Here is a 22,505-nt window from a genome sequence, read left to right as displayed (position 1 = left end):
TAGTTAATAAAAGTTCAGTTGTTTGCCGTTAGTTCTTGTTGAACTCCATGTCAAATCAAATTTACAATGTTTTAATTTGCTTGTGCACATTGTTAGTCTTAAGCCGCCTTTTTACTGCTCACGACATTCGAACACGACTGTTGAAATACACCCCCTTGTGGCAGTCGAACAGAATTTTCAGTTTTGTCATGCAGTATGGTAAATAGGCTGATTCTTGCGGCGTCTGAAATAAAGGACGGCAAAAGCAAGAGCTTTTATTTTCACTGTAATTGAATAAATACTAGAAATTCATAGACCACTTAAAATTTAGGAATGTGGACACCAGATTAATGTGTATATATATATACATATTCCCAGAGATAGGTTGCGGCTGGAAGGGCATCCGCTGCGTAAAAACTTGCTGGATAAGTTGGCGGTTCATTCCGCTGTGGCGACCCCGGATTAATAAAGGGACTAAGCCGAACAAGAAAATGAATAAATATATATATATATATATATATATGTATATATATTACTCATTTATGAATAGAAATGTGTTGTTGTTTTTTACAATATAGACTTTTTTCTGGTTCCAAAAGTAACAAAAAATTAAAAATAATTCTCATCTCACGCACACGAACCTTATTGGACATCATTGAAAAAAAATCACATCCGGTCGGCCAGTCGTATAAAGTCTAGTCGCTAAAGTTCAATTATTTAAACCGATCCGCCAGCCTGATCTTACGAGGAAACATAACTATTTCACGTTTTGTTAGTTTAGTGGCAAATTCGTACATGTTCAGTTATACAAAAATGTATGATTCTAAAAAGGAGGCATGCCACCCAACACCACCCCTAAACCCAGCCATCTTTAGAGGATAGGCAAATCATACTAAATTGTACAAATGAGATTGTACAAATTAGCCACTAAATCAAAAAGTTACGAATTGCCGTGAAATAGCGTTGGATCCGAAGCTTAAATCGGATGCAAATTTTCCACATACGGAAATTATCGGAACTCCACGCAACTTCCGGACCACTCTCCATTAGAAATGAATGACTCACGGTTTGTTGCTTGTCATGTGCCGTGGAAAGGCAGCTTTAAGGTGACCAATTAATCTATGCAAGTTAGTCCACTGAAGACAAAATCAGTTTATTTTGGTAATCCTAAGCCAAATCTGATTATTATTATTATAGCCATTCTCAGATGACATCACTGCATGGGTGAAATCGACGGATTGTGTGAAGTGTGCTAAGCCATGCCTCCCAACCATTAGTTTGCTGTGAGTGAAAGACGAAAGGAGCTCAAAAATAAAACCATGACCCTTAATCAATATTCTGTTTCAGTTAGACTTTAACACAATAAACTATAATTAATGAACTATAGTTAATACTTTACAAGTATTTATTTTTAGTTCATGTTATTAAAGACATTAAGTAACATTACCAAATGGAATCATACTGTAAAGCATGACCAATATTATATATTTTATACAAGATATTAAAGTAAATCATTATTGTTTCCTCAGAAATAAATAGGTTCTCCCAATTCTGAGAAAAAGAAAAGTACAGCATGATATGAAGTTTCATTTTGAAACAAAAACAGTCAGAATTGTGTGAGATATAAATTCTTTTTTAAGATTATAGCTACCATTTCTGCCTTGTTTCCTTTAAATCCTGACATTAAACAGTTCTGACTAAACATTGTTAGATTTGAGAGAAAAAAAATGATAGAAATGAGATGTTTGTTCCTGCAATTGTGTTCTTTCTTTGAATTGTTATTGCATCTTGTATTTTTAACAGTTCAGAGTTTATATCTTGCAGTACAATACAAGATTTACTAGAAACCCTCAAATTCTCCATTGTAAAGAATAAAAAAAGTCACAATTTAGGGGGAAAAGGCCACAACTGCAAACTGCAGAATTATTTTTAAATTCTTACCTAATTCTTAAACAAATATATTTATTAAAATAATATTTTAGTCATCAAACATCTTTAGAAAGATAATTCAAAATGATTTTTAAATTATGCAAAATATTTTAATGAATTTTGATCATTTTACATTTCTTATTTAATATTTTTCCTTAACGTATAAATTGGGGTGTAATAATTTTTGGCCCGTTATTATAAGTTATTTTGTTAGATTAGCTCCAGATTTGTCTTCAGTACTGACTAATCTAATGTACACTACTTGACAAAAGTCTTGTCGCCTATTCAAGTTTTAGGACAAACAAATAATAACTTGACTTCTAGTTGATCATTTGCTTTTAGAAGTGGCTTCAATCATCTTCAATGCCGCCTCCTTCATCTTATCCCAGACATGCTCAATAATGGTTAAGTCTGGTGACTGGGCTGGCCAATCCTGGAGCACCTTCTTTGCTTTCAGGAACTTTGAAGTGGAGGCTGAAGTATGAGGAGCGCTATATTGCTGAAAAATTTGCCCTCTTCTGTGGTTTGTAATGTAATGGGCAGCACAAATGTCTTGATACCTCAGGCTGTTGATGCTGCCATCCACTCTGCAGATCTCTTGTCACCCCATACTAAATGTAACCCCAAACCATGATTTTTCTTTTACCAAACTTGACTGATTTGTGTGAGAATATTGGGTCCATGTGGGTTTCAACAGGTCTTCTGCAGTTTAACAGATGATTCATCAGAAAAATCGACCTTCTGCCCTTTTTCCAAATTATTAACTAGAAGTCAAGTTATTATTGCACTTACAACTGGGATCGACGACAAGACTTCTGTTAGGTAGTGTACATGCACAAATAAAATATTGTAAAGCTTCCTATTGAAAATATTATTTAAATGAGAGATTTGTGAGGGGTGTACGCGAATATGGTGAGCAATGTGTATATATATATATATATATATATATATATATATATATATATATATATATATACATATATACATATATACATACACACACACATTTTTTTCCTGTTGAAATAAAAATAGACTTCCATTGCGTCTGCCAATACTAAACTATGTGTACAATACAAAACAGTCTTGATGACGCCGATATCTCCACCAGAACCCCTGCCTGTTCTTTGTGTATACCAGCAATAACAAGAAACCCTTGGTCAATCAACAGCCACGCGTTTGCTCTTTAACACAGAAGTGGCTTTTATTAGCTCAGCGTTGAGGATCCTGAGCGAATCGAAGCGGTACTGTAGTGTACTGTACATCACTTTGCAAGAAAAGCCAGAGACGGTCACATTTCCGCGTAATATTAAAATCGTATTACAATACCTGATCGTTTACCATTACAGTCTTCGATGGCATAGTTAGGAGCTCCAAACGCTAGCATTCAAAACAAATGCTCATTAGTGCTTGGAAACACTTGCTACCTTTATTTGGTCCAGTAGACGGATGATGAGCAACAGTTCAGGGTTGAGGGAAGGCATAAAACACGGGGGACGACTGTATTGTAAAGGCAGGCTTGGCATCGGGACGCCAGCTTTGTTTCAGTAGTGGTACAGAAGAGACAGGTTAACTCAAGCTGGCTTTGGAGAGTCTGGTTATGATGGCGACTTACTTTGATTTATAGAATACAACAATCCGTTTCTTCTTTCTTCTCGCGACGCCTCTGTCCTCCTTGCGGAGACGTGGCTTGACCTCTCATCTGTGGAGATATGAGAAGAAATACACATTCAAATTGTCTAAAATCGAAAATTTCACATCATAAAAATGAGTCGTTCAAATGGTTGTGAAGTAGATTTACATTTAAATGTAGCACCTACTAGAGTAGTGGCCGGGGCGCTGTTGAGCTGTCGATGGAGTGAGATGTGTTTGTTTGAGCTCCCGTTGAAATTTTTTTAATTTTAAATAAGTAAGCGCACAGTATATTAAAATATCGACTAATCTGCTGTGAAAACACTTCCAAAGCTGAGAGAAAGTCTACATTTGAGTGAATGGCGACGAATCTGCGTAAATTTCAATATACTGGAGCAGCGAACACGAGACCTAACACCACCGGGAGCCATTCTGCTACTAACAACGCGGCAAGAGCCTCTCCACCACAGCTACGGTCAGCTAACGCTAAACCAGAGATAGACGCCAAGTCCCTGAAATCGGATAAAATCAGAAATGAAACACGCACATGCCGACGACTTCGACTTCCTTAAAAATGAGCTACAGGCATTAAAAGCAGAAGTTAAAAATAACACGGCGGCGATTCAATCTGAGATTGACCAAATAAAAACCACAATCCGAGACATGGAGACCGGATTGTCGACATGGTCCAACGAGGTGGTAACCTTGCAAACCACGGTGAACTCCCTGAAGACTGAGGTGGCGGAGCTGCGGGACAAATGCGAGGACTTAGAAGGAAGAGCGCGGCGGTGTAATATCAGAATACTGGGGGTGCATGAGGCGCCTGGATCAAATTCTACGACTTCGGTCTCAAAACTGTTGCGAGAGGTGCTGCAGCTGGACAAAGATGTGCTCATTGATCGCTCACACAGAAGTCTGGCTTCAAGAAAACCCGGCGGGAAACCAAGAGCGATAGAAGCCAAACTTCACTACTACCAAGACTGTGTTGAAGTTTTGAACCGAGCGCGCACCTGTGCTCCACTTCGGTACAATGGAGAGCCAATTGCTACTAGAGTAGTGCCCTATTTAGTGCACTATGGAAGTCAAAGGCTTCCAGTTTCCAACATATCTTAATTGTGTTAAACAGATAAGAAGATCAAATAGTTAAGAAAGGAGTAAATAATGACAGAATTTTCGATATTGGGTGAATAAATTGGGTGCCTTTAGGTTCGATGCAGAAGCTAGCGTGAGTATGTACCTGTCCTGCTGAAGGTTGCTGCTGCTGCTGCTGTTGTGTTTGTGGCTGCTGATACTCCTCCTGCTGCAGTTGTCTGGCCAGCTCCAGATCACTCAGAGGTCCAGGAGCTTCACCCTGCTCCTGCTGCAGGGACATGGCCACCAGATAGTCCTGAAAAACACCATCACAGTTAGAGCTGCACAATTAATCGTTAAAAGATTGCGATCTCTATTCGACCCCCTAGACCACAGGTGTCAAACTCAGTTCCAAAAGTGCCGCAGCTCTGCACAGTTTAGTTCCAACCCTAATTAAACCAGCCTGATCTCACGAGAAAACGTAAGTATTAGTTTAGTGGCTAATTCGTACGAATTCGTACGAGTTCAGTTGTAAGAAAACGTACGATTTTAAAAAGGAGGCGTGGCACCTAATCCACCCCTAAACCCAACCGTCATTGGGGGATACGCAAATCGTACTAAAATGTACAAATTAGATTGTACGAATTTGTACTGAATTAGCCACTAAATGGAAAAGTTACGAATTGCCGTGAGATTGTGTTGAATTAAACACACCTAATCAAACTAATTGAGTCCTTCAGGCTTGTTTGAAACCTACAAGTAAGTGTGTTGGAGCAGGGTTGGAACTAAACTGTGCAGGGCTTCGGGCCTCTAGGAATTGAGTTTGACACCCTTGCCCTAGACGATCTTAATCCAGCATTTCTATGATTCTGTCAATCATTTTTTCAAGTTCAGGAGAGAAGAAAAGGCGGCTGCACGAGTCTTTTCATCGTTTCACACACGTTGCTCAGTGACATTGACACCTCCAAATGATGTTGAATGAGTCACACACTGTACCTATAAGGTATAATTCACCTAAAAATGTCATTTTTGTCTTCATATAATGATGTTTTCGCGGCCGGGAAATCACACGTGACGTGAGCTGCTGACCGCGAGCTGTTATCACAGAGAGGGCGCGGCGCGCGCGCACGTCTACTTTAGTGAACAGAACCTGCATATGTTGCAGAAACGGGTAATACAGTTGTAAATAATATTCAGTTTGTGGCACAGAGTGATCGTTTGGGAGCCGCGCACGAAGTATGAACAAGCACTTAGAAGTCAAAATGAAACCGAAAGTGTGCACTTCACGACAAGCATTTGATGTTTTTTTTTCTTTTATAGCGAACCCACAGTTGTGCATAAAAAATAAATGTTTACAGTGTCAGTATAACTACTCTAGCCTATGTATTGTTGAATATAATCTGATAATGGCAAATGTCTGCTTTTACCAGTGAATAAAATTGTCCAATATGACAGATTGCAAGCATATATCTCAAACCTAATAATTCAACATCAGAATTATTATAAGTAGAATAGAATTATTTATAGAAACCAGTAGACCTACACATAATATTATTATGGATGTTGTGCCATATGTTTGTTTTTACCATACCTTTATTTTACATCTACAGAATCGTGAGAAAATCGTGATCTTTATTTTAAACAAAAAAAAATAGCGATTCTCATTTTAGCCAGAATCGTGCAGCTCTAATCACAGTTCTTGAGAGTGATTTCACTTTTATTAAGTTACTGTGTGATGTTTCAACATAAAATGTCTTTACATTATTTGCTTATTTTAAAGGTCCCATGAAATTAAATGACATGTTGTTTTTTACATGTTAGTAAGAGTATTGTTAGTTTTCAGTATATCTGTTAGCTTGTGAGCTCCAAAACAGTGACAAAATTTTCATTTAGAAGAAATAAAACTGATATAAACATGTAAAGCTCGTCACTTCCCTCGAAATAGATGAACAGTTTTATTCACGTCACCGCATACTTCAGTTTCTCATCAAATCTTCTGACCAATCAAATGCTCTCTAGTATATGACATGCTCCGCCCACTTTGAGACGCTTCACATTTGATGCGCTTGAGCTCAACCACTCTCACTGGCAGAGCAGTGATAAAACAAAACCCTATTGGCTGTCTTTCAAACAAGGGAGGAGCTACACTATGACCCACCCTCTCAACATGTTTCCATTTGAGATTACGTCAAACATCGAATTAAAATGCACATTTCAAAGGTAAAAGATGTTTAAAAAATTATTATTTTTTTAAACGATGCTTGAACACAATACAATGCGAAGAAACAAATACATTCTACATTTTAAATCAGTTATAAACGTATTTTAACATTTAAATTGACCATTATGTTTTACTTTTTATTTCATGTGCGCAGCTTGATTTGAAGCTTCCTTGATTTGAGGACGATGTTTCCAGTCCGATAAAACGACAACAGCATTACTAAAAATGTTGATAACCACAGACACGATGAGTCAATGAGGGAATGGAATAGTTGATATCAAAATATGCAAAAAATATGGAGCATTAATTCACAATTTTGCACCAGATAAACACAATAAAGCCTTCAAAACACTGACTGACCACCTTTTTAAAACAAGCGGTTCATTAGCAACGCTAGAAAATAACAAAGGGCTGAACTCTATTATGTATTTATTTATTTTTTGGTATTGAGATTTATTTGGATCCTGAAGAAGTTTAAAAAAAAAGGATAAGCTGATAGTTTAGGTACTCTTCCACCCACATGGCAGCAGAAAGAGAGATAAGGGCACTGACCTGGTCGATCTGCATCTGCTGCTGCTGCTGTGTGGAGGGCTGAGCGGCTGCTGCAGAAGGCTTCTGGGAAGGGTGACACAATCTGAAGTCTGAGTCGCAGAAGTTTCCGTCTCCCTCCACATTATGGAGACTCTCCCACACCACACTCTCCTCCTGCAGGAAGCCCTGATCTGTGACCAGCAGGTAAAGATGACCCTGCAATTCCACAACATGAACATACCCATGACTGCTCAGCAGATATGATGTCGATTAGAGCCGGAACAAAGCCAGACACATTTCAATTGCTTTTAAGGGCAAGACTGAATATCATCAGTGTTTGTCCATATAGTTATTCATTTGGTTACTTGAACAAATCAAATGACATGAAAGGAATACGAAAAGGGCTTTATTGAAATATGTTTTAGTATTTTAAAATAGTTTTCGTTAGCTGTAATATCCCTGTTGTTATTATCAACTTCCTTCTGGAAATGTGTTGCATTTTAAAGTCGGTATTTCAGATTTTAGCCAGTCACTACTAAAAAATGACCAAGGACCATTTTTACAGAATGCGATAACGCATTTCCTAGTCACGTTTTACCTTCTTTCTTTTTTTTTGGATGATATTTTATAACATTATACTCTGATAACACAACAACCCTGCTGAAAAAACAGCTTAAATTGGCCCAAGCTGAATTTAGCTGGTAAACTAGCTCAATTTTAGAAAGGTTTTGGCTATTTCCTTTCCATTTCATCGCCTTCCATTAGCCTGACCAGCTAAAACCAGCCTGGAAATGGACAAAACCACTCTAAAACCAGGCTGGTCAACCAGCTAAAACCAGCCAACCATACTAGGCTTGTTTAAAATCCCAGTGAACCGAAAGCTGTGATCGTTATTCTTTTCATAATTTGTGCAGTTTCTAGGGAAACAGAATATTAAATGAGCAAACGGTGGGCGTGGCTTGTTTTTCTACCGCAAACTGATTGGATGTAATAAAGTAAGCATTTCATTCAGAAAGATGGGGAACGGGGTTTTATAAGAGTTATTAAAACCTAACACACTTCTCCTGCTCACCATTCCAGTTTGTTGTCAAACTTGATAGTTGGAGCAGCGTTAGCCACGCCCATTACCTCAAAATCAAGCAATCTAATAAATTAAGTGCATTTTTAGATTTCAATTAAAAATTACAAGGGAAAAGACTTTTGTTTTCTTAATGACATGCACAGATGAATTGTTCACCACTAAACTAGCAATATGAGCTAACAAAATCATGTGGTTAGTTTTGATTTCTTGGGAATTTTAAGTTGTTTTGTTCAGCAGGGAATAGTAGGCTTTCCATCCTAACGTGAAGCAACTCTTTTTAGAGTTCGCTAAAAATATCCCAATTGCAAATTAGGTGAGTTTCATCATATTAGAGGAGCTGACTGTAGTATTGGTAACCAAGCAACCAACAGTAAACAAGGTAAGCATAATGGAGTCACATAGGTGTCATGTTCGCTAGGTCAGGATTATTTCAGGTTTATTTCTTCTTTATTTCTTATTTCTCAGAATTATTTACATCTCCTGTTATTCGCATTAACCCTTTTTGCAAAGAGCTTTCAGTCCACATGAACCAGAAGCTGTGACCGTTTTTTTTTACGTATTGTGATGCAGTTCAAAAAGAACTAACAGACTCCTCCTGCTCCCCATTTTTTGTTTGTAGTCAATACTGACAGCTAGAGGGGCGTGGTTAAGTTTGTTAGCCACGCCCAATACCTCAAAATCACGTAATCAGGGAACTTAACTAATAACAAACAGGAAGTGCACTTTCAGATTTTAATTTTAGATTATAAGGGCAAACTATTGTTTTTTCTTAATGACATGGACAGATGAATTTTTCGCCACAAAACTAGCAATGTGAGCTAACAAAATCAGACGATTAGTTTTGATTTCATTTGTACTTTAAAAAAAAAGAATTAGCTAATTAGGGGATTTTTATTTGAAATTTGCCATTTCCATCAGATATCATGCGATACTTCAAAATGCCCATTAAAACAGTGTGATGGAAATTGGCTTGTCACCAATTTGACGTCTTTTTCTCTTCTGACCACCGTAATTTCTTCTACTATTAGAGCAAATGATGACAGAGAAATTACTTATTAATTTTTATTTTAACTACAATAACTTGTCAATTGATTTAACTATCGATTTAAAGTTGCTATGTCAGTTATAAAAGTTCATTAAATCTAAATCGTTGCATTAAAACCAGTTTGAGGGATGTAAACAAAACCAATGGTCACAACACATTTCCTGCTTTACATTTTAAATTTCTATAGCTTCTGACAATCCAAAAAGAGACACATATAGCTAAATAATGTTATGAAGGCTGTTTAATATTAAGTCATGATTGAATTGCCTCTTGTAATAGTTATGAAATAATTTGATAACAAGTTTGGGCCAATAACATCACCACATTAAAACGGTCTATAGTGCATCTTTTGACTATATAACTTGGGATTAAACACAAAAAAAAAACAACTTCATCTGTGCCGTTGTTTTGCTTTTACAAAATCCGCCCTATTTTCTCTCTTTTATTTGGTGGTGGGTTTTAAAGTGACTTGCCGACACTGGGGTTGATATAATCAGCTTAGCGGCTGTGGAAAGTGTTGGTGTGGCTGGTAAACACCTTGTGCTTTATCATTGTGCTAAAGTGGTTGTTCCTGAAAAACACAGACAGCTCTCCCTCCTTGGCTGTGGTGTTGAGCTCACACAGGCCATGATAGGACAGCTGCGTTGCTGTGGACTCCAAAAACTGCTCCGCTATCAAACCTGTCAACAAACAGACATTAACAGAGTGCTGAGAAATACACATATGAAGGATCTCCATTTACAATAGCTTATTTCCAAGTGCTCCATTATGCTTATTCTGAGATTCATAATGTTTTGGAAGTGTCCAACACTAGGTTTACATCCATTTACAATCAAAATACTAATTTTAGCTAGCCTTTCTTAGAGCCTTCTCTGCAGGGCTTCATTTACCCTCAGGGTTGGATACTAAATCCACCTATAAAACCAGCACTTGGAATTAATCAAAACTCAGTGCCTCATTTTGGTGGTATTTATGGCTCATTTCCGAAGCAGTACACGCTTCCAAACAGTAGTACATATTTATTTCCATTTCCACTAGCAGAAGTACCAAAATAATGAACCATACTGGGACGGGGTCGAGAGCCATGAGACCTGAACGAGGCTGGTGGCATAAGTGTCAACTGTAAGCCCCCTGCCTCGAGTCTCACAGAGGAGTTCTGGATCTAAAACCTGGCTCACACTATGCGATTTTAAATAATCCTAAACGATTGTGTTATTTCAGACTGCACAAAGATGGCTCCAATTTCACAGTGTAAGATCTCAGCTGTCATAATGTCAGACTGAACAACAACGAAAACGCCCCAAACACAAAAGAAAAGTCACCTGGAGTTTGACGTCATCTATTTGTGACACTTTTACTATCCGTATTCTGAAATTATTTCTCACAGCAAACATAAACAATCTGTAGCGGCAATTTTGCTCAATAAAAAAAACAGGGAAAAAAATATTCTGACATTTCCCTGCGGTGGCTTGAAGCTGTCGAGCAGATTGCGTCATCAGATTCAGAGCTATTATTGGTTCTTGGTTTGACGCTTGTTGCAGCTGAAAAAAATCTGATTGAAATGGTCAATCTGTGGCTATCTATGAACATGTTGATCACAGATTTATTTTTTACTTCCATCGCCTGTTAGTTTTACGTTTATTTTCATTATCAAAATTCTTTTTTTTTTTTTTTAAATATTATATATGGCCAGGGAACCATCCCTCACTACATATACCATACCACTTTATTTTAACCCTCATAAGGATGCCTAGATGCCATTTAAATGCCTGAGTTGAGATGCAGAGAGTCTAGAATTGGGAAAATGCTTCATAATATGAAGAAATCAATAGGCTAAATTTTAAATCAGTAATATGTCATTTGTAGTAACATAGTAACTGTCATTTGTAATCACTGCTTTGCTTAATGAAGCTTCTTTGTAGCATACAGACTACAGTTTTTTTCACTTAGTACGGTTACTGTTATTTATTGTTAAATGGTAGCTGGGTTAGGTGGCTTTTGCTTTATCGTGAATTTGTTGTGAAAATGTATAGTGATTTATTTACATATATTTTTATATTAAAGTGTACATTACATTTTTAAAAATGTTTTTCAATTTAAAGAATCTTTTCAATTAAAAAAATTTGCCTAGTGGTTAAGGGCGTCGAGCCAGAGGTGTTTACGATGACCTGAGAAGGCATGGGACGATAACCGATTTCAAGGTTTACCACAGTTTGGAAAAGGCTTAAAACTGCTAAATGTTCTGTGCGTTGAAACTAATGGAGATAGCAGAAGTCAATGATTTACTGTTTCGAAATATTATAAATGTTTCCTGAAATTAAATATATATTTTGTTAAATTGTTTTTTTACCCAGACATTTAAAAAGAACTTTTTTTAGAGATGTATTCACAATGCCGTGATACCGTGAAACTAGCCCATGCCTAGACCTGAGTTCAATTCCCAGCTCAATTCAATCTGATCCTTCCCCTCACTGTCCTGTTTGCAATCTCCACTGTCCGGTCCATTAAAGGTGAAAAGCCCCAACAAAGAATTATGTGTGTGTGTGTGTGTGTGTGTGTGTGTGTGTGTGTGTGTGTGTGTATATATATATATATTCTTTTTAAATCTTGAAATTTGTCCAATATTATTTTGTGGATCTTTTTGAAAGTATCAATTTTTTACATTTATTTAAAAAACAAAAACATATCCAACCCCAGTTGTGATTAAATTTTAGAAAACCAAACAACCATTTTCTTATCTTAATTTAAGTTCTGCAGGGCTTACTCAGCACACATAAATAAAGTGATATAAACAGTAATGACTCATCAGTTTTACAATAAACCATACAAGCCTTCGGAAACATATTCAACAATCGAATCAACAACACAAACCAAACTCCTCCAGCGCAACTGCAATGTTGCCATTATTTATGAGCAGCCAATAAAGGCCATCACAGACTGATATTCTAATAAAAAAATGAAAATTTTCCAAGTCTATCTGTGTTTTAACCAATCAGGTTCAAGCAGTTAGTGACATTATATTAAAGTATAATTGTGTTGTTTTGAGATTGTAAGCAGAGCAACCTACAAACTCTATGAGAGTGTTGAAGCTGGCTTCTGCTTGATGAAATCTCAAACTATCCTCAGTAAACTCAGTAGACTCTTCTTCACCTGACAGACTGGTCATTTTAGGGTTAAAACTGTTGATGCCACAACACTAATTTATTACTAACTTACACAGGTTTTTGCTGGAAGAAAGACTGGAATTACTGAATGACTCATTGCAGGACATTCAAAACAATTTCTTCATGCACTCTGAAATGAGGAAAAGCATAATGGGCCTCTTATATGTTGAACCTGCACATAATGTACCTTCGCTGACTTGACTGCTGTCCGTCGAGTGCTTGAACTCGATGATCTTCTCCACCAGCTGGTTGTAGCTGAGTTTGCCGACTGCAGATACTACCTCAGGACTCTAGAGAACAATGAAGGGATTCAGTGTTTAGTCCTGAATGCATCCATTAACGCACACTGTTTTGCTGACGTACCTGCGGGTCGACGAGCCAGCCGTGGTAAAGCGGGATGTCGAGCAAATCAAAGACGATGCATTCAGGCGTGTACTCGAAATCAGACACGCCAGTGAAACGCACGTTCACATCCAGACCCGTCGACAACTTTGGCAGCACAGCCATCGCGTCGCTCATGTTCTGCGAGAGGAATGAGAAATATGTCAAAAGATAAAAGTCTGAAAAATGCAGAGTGCTGGTTTCAGGGTTATTTTCACGGTCGTGTTGTTGACGTCAATGGTTTTTGGGTCAGATGGAAAAAAAGTTGTATAAGTGGAAGAAAGACTTGTATTTATCACATAACATTGTTAATTCTGTGTGTAGTTTGCCAAAGCTAAAGCCATATCACACTGCCTCTTAAGACCGGTTTCCCACTGAAGCTAAGCAGGGCTGAGCCTGGTCAGTACCTGAATGGGAGACCACATGGGAATACTAGGTTGCTGTTAGAAGTGGTGATGAGCGAGGCCAGCAGGGGGCGCTCAACCTGTGGTCTGTGTGAGTCCTAATGTCCCAGTAAAGTGATGAGAACACTATACTGTAGGTGAGCGCCGTCTTTTGGATTAGACGTTAAACTTTGACTCTCTGTGGCCGTTAAAATTCCCATCACACTTTTCGTAAAGTGTAGGAGTGTAACCCCCGATGTCCTGGCCAAATTTCTTCCATCGGCCCTAACCGATCATGGCCTCCCAATGATTCCCATCCACCGAATTGGCTCTATCACTGTCGCTCCACTCCGCCTATAGCTGGTGTGTGGAGAACGCAATGGAGTTGTTGTCCTGTGGCTGCCGTCGCATCATCCAAGTCAGGGGTGCTCGATCCTGTTCCTGGAGATCTACCCTCCTGCAGATTTCAGTTGCTACCCATATCAAACACACCTGAACCAATTAATTAGGACCTAAACACCACTTGATAATTACAGGCAGGTGTGTTTGATATGGGTAGCAACTGAAATCTGCAGGAAGGTAGATCTCCAGGAATAGGATTGAGCACCCCTGATCCAAGTGGATGCTACACACTGGTGGTGGAGTCGGGAGACCCCCTCTCATGATTTTAAAGCGCTTTGGGTATATGGCGATATACAATAAATATGCTATATATAAATACAAATTACATTAAACATTAAGCTAACCTGTTAAGTCGAAGCTCATTCATATATCTTTTATTTTATATATTAATAATTTTTTTAATTATTATTATTATTACAAAGTTTGGAGTTTTACTATAAGGTTTTATTATGTTCACCAGGGTTATATTTATTTTACTCAAACAAACAGTAATATTGTGAAATATTGCTGTAATTTAAATTAATTATTGCCTATTTTAATACATTTTAAAATAGAATTTGTTTTAAATTTTTGTTTGGGTCAATAATATCTTTTATTTTTATCAGGACGAGATTTATTTAGTCAGACATACATGAAAATTGTAATATTTAGAAATATTGCTGCAATGTAAAATACTTATTGTCTATTGTAATATATTTTAAGATATCATTTATTTCAAGGTTTGGGTCGATAAGATCTTTTAATTATCACCAGGACAGCATTTATTTTATCAAACATATTAAAAGAACAATATTGTGAAATATTGCTACTGCAACTGAATTTTTAAATCTATTTTCATGTATTTTAAAATATAAACTATGCAAAAGTTTGAGTCAATAATAATTAATGCATTTAATATAATTTATGTATTTAATATTTTTGTGTAAACCATGAAATATGTTTTCAGGAATGTTTAATAGTATTTATTATTTTTTTTAAAGAAACTAAACTATTAAAAAAATGTTTGAGTCGATAATACTATTTATGTGCATCAGGATGGAATTCATTTATTCAAACATACATTAAACGGTAATATGTTGAATTATTGCTGGAATGTAAAGTAAATATTGTCTATTGTAATATATTTTAAAATATATGTTATTCAACGATTTGAGTCGATAAGACCTTTATGTTCCCTAGAACAGCATCTATTTTATCAAACAAACATTAAAAGAGTAATATTGTAAAATATTGCTACTGCAACCTTATTTCTTAAGTCGATAACACTTTTTATGTACGTAATATTTTTTTGGAAAACATAAAACACCTTTTTCCCAGGAATATTTGATTATATTAGTTTTATTTTCCAAAAAATAAACTCTTCATAGTCGATAATACGCTTTATGTCCACCAGGAGGGCATTTATTTTATCAAACATACAGTAAAACAGTACATTGTTTATACAGTATATAAACAGAAATATTGTAAAATTGTTAATTTTTAAAGTCTATTATTATTATTTTTTTAATAGTATATCAAACGTTTGAGTCAATAATATTTTTTATGTTCATCAGTATAGTGTTTATTTGATCAAACAGTAAAATTGTGAAATATTTTTTATTTGATTTTTAAACAATTTATTTACTTAATATTTTGTGGAAACAATTAAACATTTTTCAGAAATAATTAATTACATTTGTTACATTTTCAAATATTTCAAAAGTGTTAAGTCGATAATTCTTTTTATGTTCACCATATATTTGCCTTTTTTTTCAAACAGTTTAGTTGCTTAATATTTGTGTGGAAACTAATGAATATTTCATTAATATTTGATGAACAGAAACTCCAAAAGCACAGCATTTATTAAAACTGAATTTTTTTGTAACATTATAGAAGCCTTACCGTCAATTTGTTTTAATGAATTAAAGACTTGCCTGCTGAATAAATACACTAAAACCTTCCAAAACAACAACATAGAAACTGTTTCTATTGTTTCTATTTCAAGCCAACTAGACTATAGATTCCAAAACATATTAATATGCGCTGAAGTGTGTACACTACAGCCATTTCAGAAACTGCTTAAACGATGAGATCAAATTATTTTATCGAATCTATTTTTCCAATGATGAGCAAAAAGAGCCACCAGCAAACAAACAAACAAACAAAAGGATGCTTTGAATTTGAGCATCTTGCTAAGCACAAACACACACTGTAATCATTGGAATTGTTAATGAAGCATCACAAGCGTTCATTCACAGACTAAAGGCCTCTTTCACAGCGTCTGCTTGTAGGTTTCCAGCTTAACATGCTAATCAAATCCATCAGACATATGTGCTATAGATCTTACTCTTGTTCTCCCACAGTGCTCTTTACCTGCTGGAAATTGAGCTCCATGCCCTCTGCTTTCTCCCTGGGCTTGATGGACAGCACACATTCACCTGAAACCACAAAACACAATCGCGCTTTTAGATTGATATCGCTATGTGAACTGACTGCATATTCGTATAGTTTGCCAAAGCACTTCTGCTTTATGTCTCAATCACTCAACTACATAATAATATGCTCAGATACTGATATTTCCAGCTATGAATTAATAAAAATAAGATACACAGTACCTCCAAAAATGTCGTTTAGTCACACTTAAAGGGATAGTTCAGCCGAAAATAAAGATCTTTTCACTATTTACTTAGCTTCAAGTGCTTACAAACCTTTATTTTTACTGTCTAGGGAAAAACAAATACTATGAATGTTAATGGCTACCAGATTTCAACAATTTCCACAATATCTTTCAAGAATGCCACACACTCGCCGGCCATTTTATTAGGTACACCTTACTAGTAACGGGTTGGGGCACCTTTTGCCTTCAGAACTACCTTAATTCTTCATGGCATACATTTAACAATATACTGGAAATATTCCTCAAAGGTTTTTGGTCCATTTTGAGGCCATTTGAGTTCAGTGAACTCATTATACCACCCCCACCAGCCTGAACCGTTGATTCAAGGCTGGATGTATCCATGCTTTCATGTTGTTGACGCCAAATTCTGACCAGACCATCCAAATGTTGCAGCAGAAATCCAGACTCATCAGACCACGTAACATTTTTTCAATCTTCTACTGTCTAATTTTGGTGAGCCTGTGTGAATTGTAGCCTCCATTTCCTGTTCTTAGCTGTCAGAAGGACTGACACCCGGTGTGGTCTTCTGCTGCTGTAGCCCATCTGCCTCAAGGTTGGACATGTTGTGTGTTCAGAGATGCTCTTCTGCATACTTCGGTTGTAACAAGTGGTTATTTGAGTTACTGTTGCCTTTCTATCAGCTCGAATCAGTCTGGCGTTAACAAGCAGTTGGACAGGTGAACCTAATAAAGTGGCCAGTGAGTGTATTTGAATGGTGAGTAAATGGTGACAGTTTTCACTTACTATTTACTCATGTAGACACAAACCTTTATTCTTTACTGTTGTGGGAAAAACAAATACTATGGAAGTTAATGGCTATTAGATTCCAACCTTTTTCAAAATATCTTCTTTTGTGTTTAACAAGAGTGAGTCAATTGAATGGCAGGTAAATGATGACACTTTGAATTTTTAGGTGAACTGTCCTTTTAAATTGTCCAAATATTTGAGAGTTTAAGAGGTGTATAAATATTAGTATTATATTTTACATTTTGTACTGACATCGGGTCAATAGAAATGTTTAAAACAGGAATGGAAAACTTTTTAGTCTTAACATGTGACTTAAAAGTGCAAACATGTTCAAACTGTTTTAGTATCTCTTGTGCAAAAGCAACCCTGCACCCACAGCTGAACCGAGGAGTTGTGGTTAAAGAGCAAGCACTAGATTCCCTAATTGGGCAAATTAGCATAAGAGAGCAATCCATAAAATGCAAGTGGGAGTGTAGAGTTCTGTGTGTGTTTCCTATGACGGTGTAAATTATTTCTCTGTGCTTCTCCAGCAACTATCACAGCCATGTCAAGCACCAAATGGGCAAGACCCACTAAATAATAGAACAAATTCCTGTAAATTGACGTCCATTGCAGTGCATTATGGCAGTTTAAGTGTTTTTCCTCCATTCATTTTTTTAAAAAGCTGAACTATTTTTCTTGCTGGAGGACAGGATTTAATGATTTACTTTATACAAATATAAAAAAGACTATCAGGGTTGGCATGTAATAAAAGGCCAATTAATTAATTAATTACATTACATTATGTGCAGCCTAATCTAAAAGATAGTTCACCCAAAAATTAAAATGTCCTCATCGTTTATCATCATTCACTTATTTTCCCCTTTTTTACAGCTAATTTGTAAGTTGAATGTGTCAAATAAACAAGCCCCAATATTAATACATGCATTTTTTACTTCTATTTTTATATTGTGTGCTAATGTTTTCATACCAAAAGTACAACAGTCTCTTATTGTGCAAGTTGATCAATATGCATGAGTAATTTTATAAACTTTCCACCCATACAATCTCCATTTATAGCGACAGTTCACCCAAAAACGATAAGATGAGTTTCTTCTGTTGAACACAAAAGAAGATATTCTGAAGAATGAGCCATTGACTTCCATAATAGTACTGCAAGATATTGGAAAAATCTGATATTCTGATATTTATTTTTACTGTGATATAAATATAATTTTACTAGATGACTTTAATAGCTTTATTCTATAATTTATCTGCATAAATCATAATAAATTATAAGCAAAATAAACAGTAAGGGCCCTATCATACACCCGGCGCATTTAGTCGTATGGCGTATACGTCGTATGGTGTATGGCGTGATTTGTTGCTATTTTTAGACCAGCGCAACTGTAATTTTCACGTTTTGCAGCACATTGTTTAAATAGCAAATCCATTTGCGCCACTTATGGGTGTGTCGGTCTATAAAGGAGGTGTGTTAGGAGTGTTGCTATTTTGAGGAACTAAAAAAAGACAGCGCCATTGACGAACTAAAGACTGGTCTAAAATCCAGTGCAGAGCGCGTTAGTTATGCACCTATGCAGGTCCAAACACATTACTTAATACACACAGGATGTTCAGCAACACACAAATATCTGTACATATGAAAAAAAAGATTAAAACGTTACAAAAATTATTATTTCTTACATAAACATAAAAACCACTGCTTCCACACCTCATATCGGAAGGCTTTTTCTATTTATTCATGACAGCTTGCATTTGTATAATGTTATTATTATTAGCGGTATTGTTTATTATATTCATGTTTATACTTGTTTTAATAAAAACAAATTTAGATTTGTCCACCTGTTGGGTTTTGGAGACGTCTGCATCACCACATGGGGCTAAAGAACAGGAGGTGTGTTTGGAAATAACTCAGTTTTTTGACCACACTTCACAATTAATGTTCATTTATTCATTTGCTGGAAATTAGAGATGAATATAGAAATAGTTTTGAAACAAATCTTTGCACTTAACAAACTAAATTAAATATGTAGGGTAATGGATGTCTTCAGTGGAGTGAGTACAACACAGTTTCCTTACTACACAAAAGTAAAGGAGTAAAAGTAAAAAGAAAGTAAAGAAGCCAAACAGAGGAGTCTCATTCTTTATCATCACGCTGCAGATGGTCTGTTTAACTGTTTTCTCGCTAGTGAACCGTTCAGCTTTGCACTTACAAAGTCCACCATGTAAATAGCAAATGCACCATGGTGTGATGCAACTGACTCTTAAAGGGAATGTGAGATGAGACTCTGACTGGTTTAAGAGACGTTAAGCTCAAAACACACCCATAACTCATTAAAAGAATAAACAAAACCCTGTTTGACCATGCGCCAGGAGGTAGACCGTATTTTTCCATCCTTAAAAATAGCAAACGTGGATTCAGACATGCCCTTAATGCCTTGTGCTTTAGACTTTGCGCCTAGATTGTTAAAATAGAGCCCTGAATAAACATTGCTTTGAAGTTTTCTGGGGAATGCAACAGTAGTTAAGTACAGAAATTGAACAATCAAATGTAAAAATAGCTTGGTCATTATTGTATGAATACTAAAAAATAAATATATTCAATAATATCTTTATTTTTTAATCTTTAATAAGTATATTAATCATGCAAAGTGACTACTGCAGATACACACAAACGATATATCTTTCAGCCCTTTTCCATAGTATATTTTATTCCAACTACAGATATCAATGGCTGCTTTTTCCCAACATTCTCTTGCTTTGTGTTCAACAGAAGAAAGAAATTCATAAAAGATAAGAATGGGAGTAAATAATGAGATGAAATCAGCCCCAAAAAAATACTCTCCAAACCTTTTTACCGCATATCTTTACAGTCGTTTTTAAGTGCCGTTTAATTGTTTGCACTGCCACAAGCTGTTAGTAAATCTGGCCCCTGGACGAGTAAAAGATTCAACCCACCGTAGGGTCGAAAGGTATTACCGCTTCGTCCTTGAACAAAGCATCTGCTAAATGACTACTTACACAAAGGACAGAGACTTAATGGTATAATCCGTGATTGAGGTGCCATTATTGGGACTGAAACACAAATGTTTTCACACAGTGACCAGCCGTTACCAGTATAGCTCCTTAACTCATTCTGGTGCATTAGCAGGAGAGTCGAGCCGTATCTCATGCTTTACTGTAATGGGAAATGGATACTGCATGTTAAGTGCTGTAAAACATCTTACCGAGGTGAGCCATCAGCTCTTCTGTGGTGACCACTTCTGTCTGAGCCGGGAACTTCACCTGAACAATAAACACAAACTTCATATTATTTGTCAAATACATACATTTGTACATTAATACACACACCTTTTGTTGCCTGTTCAAACTACTTACATACAATGAGCTGAAACAACACAATTCATGAGATTTTGTTAGGACAACTTACATCACCTTACAAAAGTCTTGTTGCCTATCCAAGTATTAGGAAAAACAAATAATAGTTTGACTTCTAGTTGATCATTTGGTATCAGAAGTGTCTTATTTGAAAGGCAAATGCCTCTAGATTATGCTATTTTTTTACCAAAAATAAAATATGATCATACTTCGATTTTTAATTATTTAATTAAGACAGTAAGGTCTTTGCTTAGACAAAAATCTTGTCACACAGAAATAGTGTAAAGTATAGAATATAAAGTAATGGTGCAGTGCAGTATTGTGTATGACTCCCATAAGCTTGGAGGACTGCATCCATACATCTCTGCAATGACTCAAATACCGGAATTAATAAAGTCATCTGGAATGGCAAAGGAAGCGTTCTTGCAGGACTCCCAGAGTTCATCAAGATTCTTTGGATTCATCTTCAATGCCTCCTTCTTCATCTTACCGCAGACATGCTCAATAATGTTCATGTCTGGTGATTGGGCTGGCCAATCCTGGAGCACCTTGACTTTCTTTACTTTCAGGAACTTTGAAGTGGAGGCTGAAGTAGAAGGAGCGCTATATTGCTGAAGAAATTGCCCTCTTCTGTGGTTTGTAATGTAATGGGCAGCACAAATGTCTTGATATCTCAGGCTGTTTATGTTGCCATCCACTCTGCAGATCTCTCGCATGCTGAATGTAAGCCCAAACCATGATTTTTCCTTCACTGAACTTGACAGATTTCTGTGAATATCTCGGGTCCATGCAGGTTCCAGTAGGTCTTCTACAGTATTTGTGATGATTGGGATGCAGTTCAACATTAGAAAAACCTAACTTCTGCCACTTTTCTAAATGATCAACTAGAAGTCAAGTTTTTATTTGTTGCTCTTACAACTAGGATGGACGACAAGACTTTTGTCAGGTAGTTTACATGTTTTATGTTCGATCCACTTAAGTTTGTAAAAACAAATAAGTTAACTCAATTCCTTTATGTTGTCCTAACTCAAATTGATTGTGTGGAACCCAGCATTTTTTTACAGTGTACTCAAAAAATTTGTTCTGCTGCTTGTTCAAACTACTTATTTAAAATGAGTTGAACACAATTCTTAAGTTTTTTGGGGACAACTTAATTGTTTTATGTTTAATCCACTTAAATTTGTAAAGATAATAAGGTAAACTTAATCAATTCGTGTTGGGACAACATGAATGAATTGTGTGAAACCCAGGATTATTTTAATAGCGTATACACTGTAAAAGCAATTAGTTGACCTTACTTAAAAAAAATGAGTGAAACCATTATTTTTAAAGTGATTAGTTGACTTCACTTACATAAAGTGAGTAAACATACTGGCTTAAATTGATTAAGTTAACAATGTGCATAATTATGAAAATTAAGTCAACTTAATAGTTACATGTTATAATGGGTGTTCTCACTTTTAAAGTCAACTAGCAGTAAAAGTCAACTAGCCACTTTTAAGCCAATGGGTTTACACACTTTTTAATCAAGTAACTATTTACTTTTTATTCAATTAAATTTTATTTGTATAGTAATAATTTGTATAGGATAATAATAATCATCATTCAAATGCAGCTTTACAAAAGTAAAGCCATTATTATATTACAGTTAAAATCAGCAAGTAAAGGGGTTGAGTATACAGTGGAGAGTACAGCTGTCAAATGTATTCACAGTTAACCAGCAGTTATACAATATATAGTGTACTTTCAAAAAAAGTGAGATTTTCTACAGTCTAATCATTTAATTTAATCGTTAAAATAATGTAAAAATAAATGTACAGTGTAAACAATTCATGCACTTAAAATTCACAAACAAAACTTCTGCTTTTAGTCTTGACACACCCTCAGCAACATTTTTTTTTTCTCTGA

At 36.0% G+C, this 22,505-nt stretch overlaps 2 protein-coding genes across 4 annotated transcripts in view; one reads left to right on the top strand and one right to left on the bottom strand.

Annotated features, from left to right (window-relative positions):
* The window catches only part of mllt11 (MLLT11 transcription factor 7 cofactor), a 369,559-nt gene that overhangs the window by 333,519 nt on the left and 13,535 nt on the right, over positions 1–22,505 (top strand). The window lies entirely within an intron of this gene.
* mindy1 (MINDY lysine 48 deubiquitinase 1) overlaps positions 3,084–22,505 on the bottom strand; it is a 24,597-nt gene continuing 5,175 nt past the window's right edge. For 2 of the 3 annotated variants that reach the window (NM_001100011.1, XM_005159451.5), the window contains 8 exons: positions 20,447–20,504; positions 16,169–16,233; positions 13,014–13,172; positions 12,838–12,940; positions 10,024–10,166; positions 7,382–7,576; positions 4,775–4,924; positions 3,084–3,607 (listed from right to left, as the gene is read on the bottom strand). In NM_001100011.1, the coding sequence (NP_001093481.1) occupies positions 3,527–3,607; positions 4,775–4,924; positions 7,382–7,576; positions 10,024–10,166; positions 12,838–12,940; positions 13,014–13,172; positions 16,169–16,233; positions 20,447–20,504 (954 nt within the window). In that variant the 3' untranslated portion in view covers positions 3,084–3,526. The remainder of the gene's footprint in view (positions 3,608–4,774; positions 4,925–7,381; positions 7,577–10,023; positions 10,167–12,837; positions 12,941–13,013; positions 13,173–16,168; positions 16,234–20,446; positions 20,505–22,505) is intronic. The other variant, XR_012394643.1, reaches the window with a different exon arrangement.

Source organism: Danio rerio, chromosome 19 (assembly GCF_049306965.1).
Source record: "Danio rerio strain Tuebingen ecotype United States chromosome 19, GRCz12tu, whole genome shotgun sequence".
In the NCBI taxonomy this organism is placed as follows: domain Eukaryota; kingdom Metazoa; phylum Chordata; class Actinopteri; order Cypriniformes; family Danionidae; genus Danio; species Danio rerio.
Note: the sequence above shows the minus strand (reverse complement) of the source record. Positions and strands in the feature narration are given on the sequence as shown.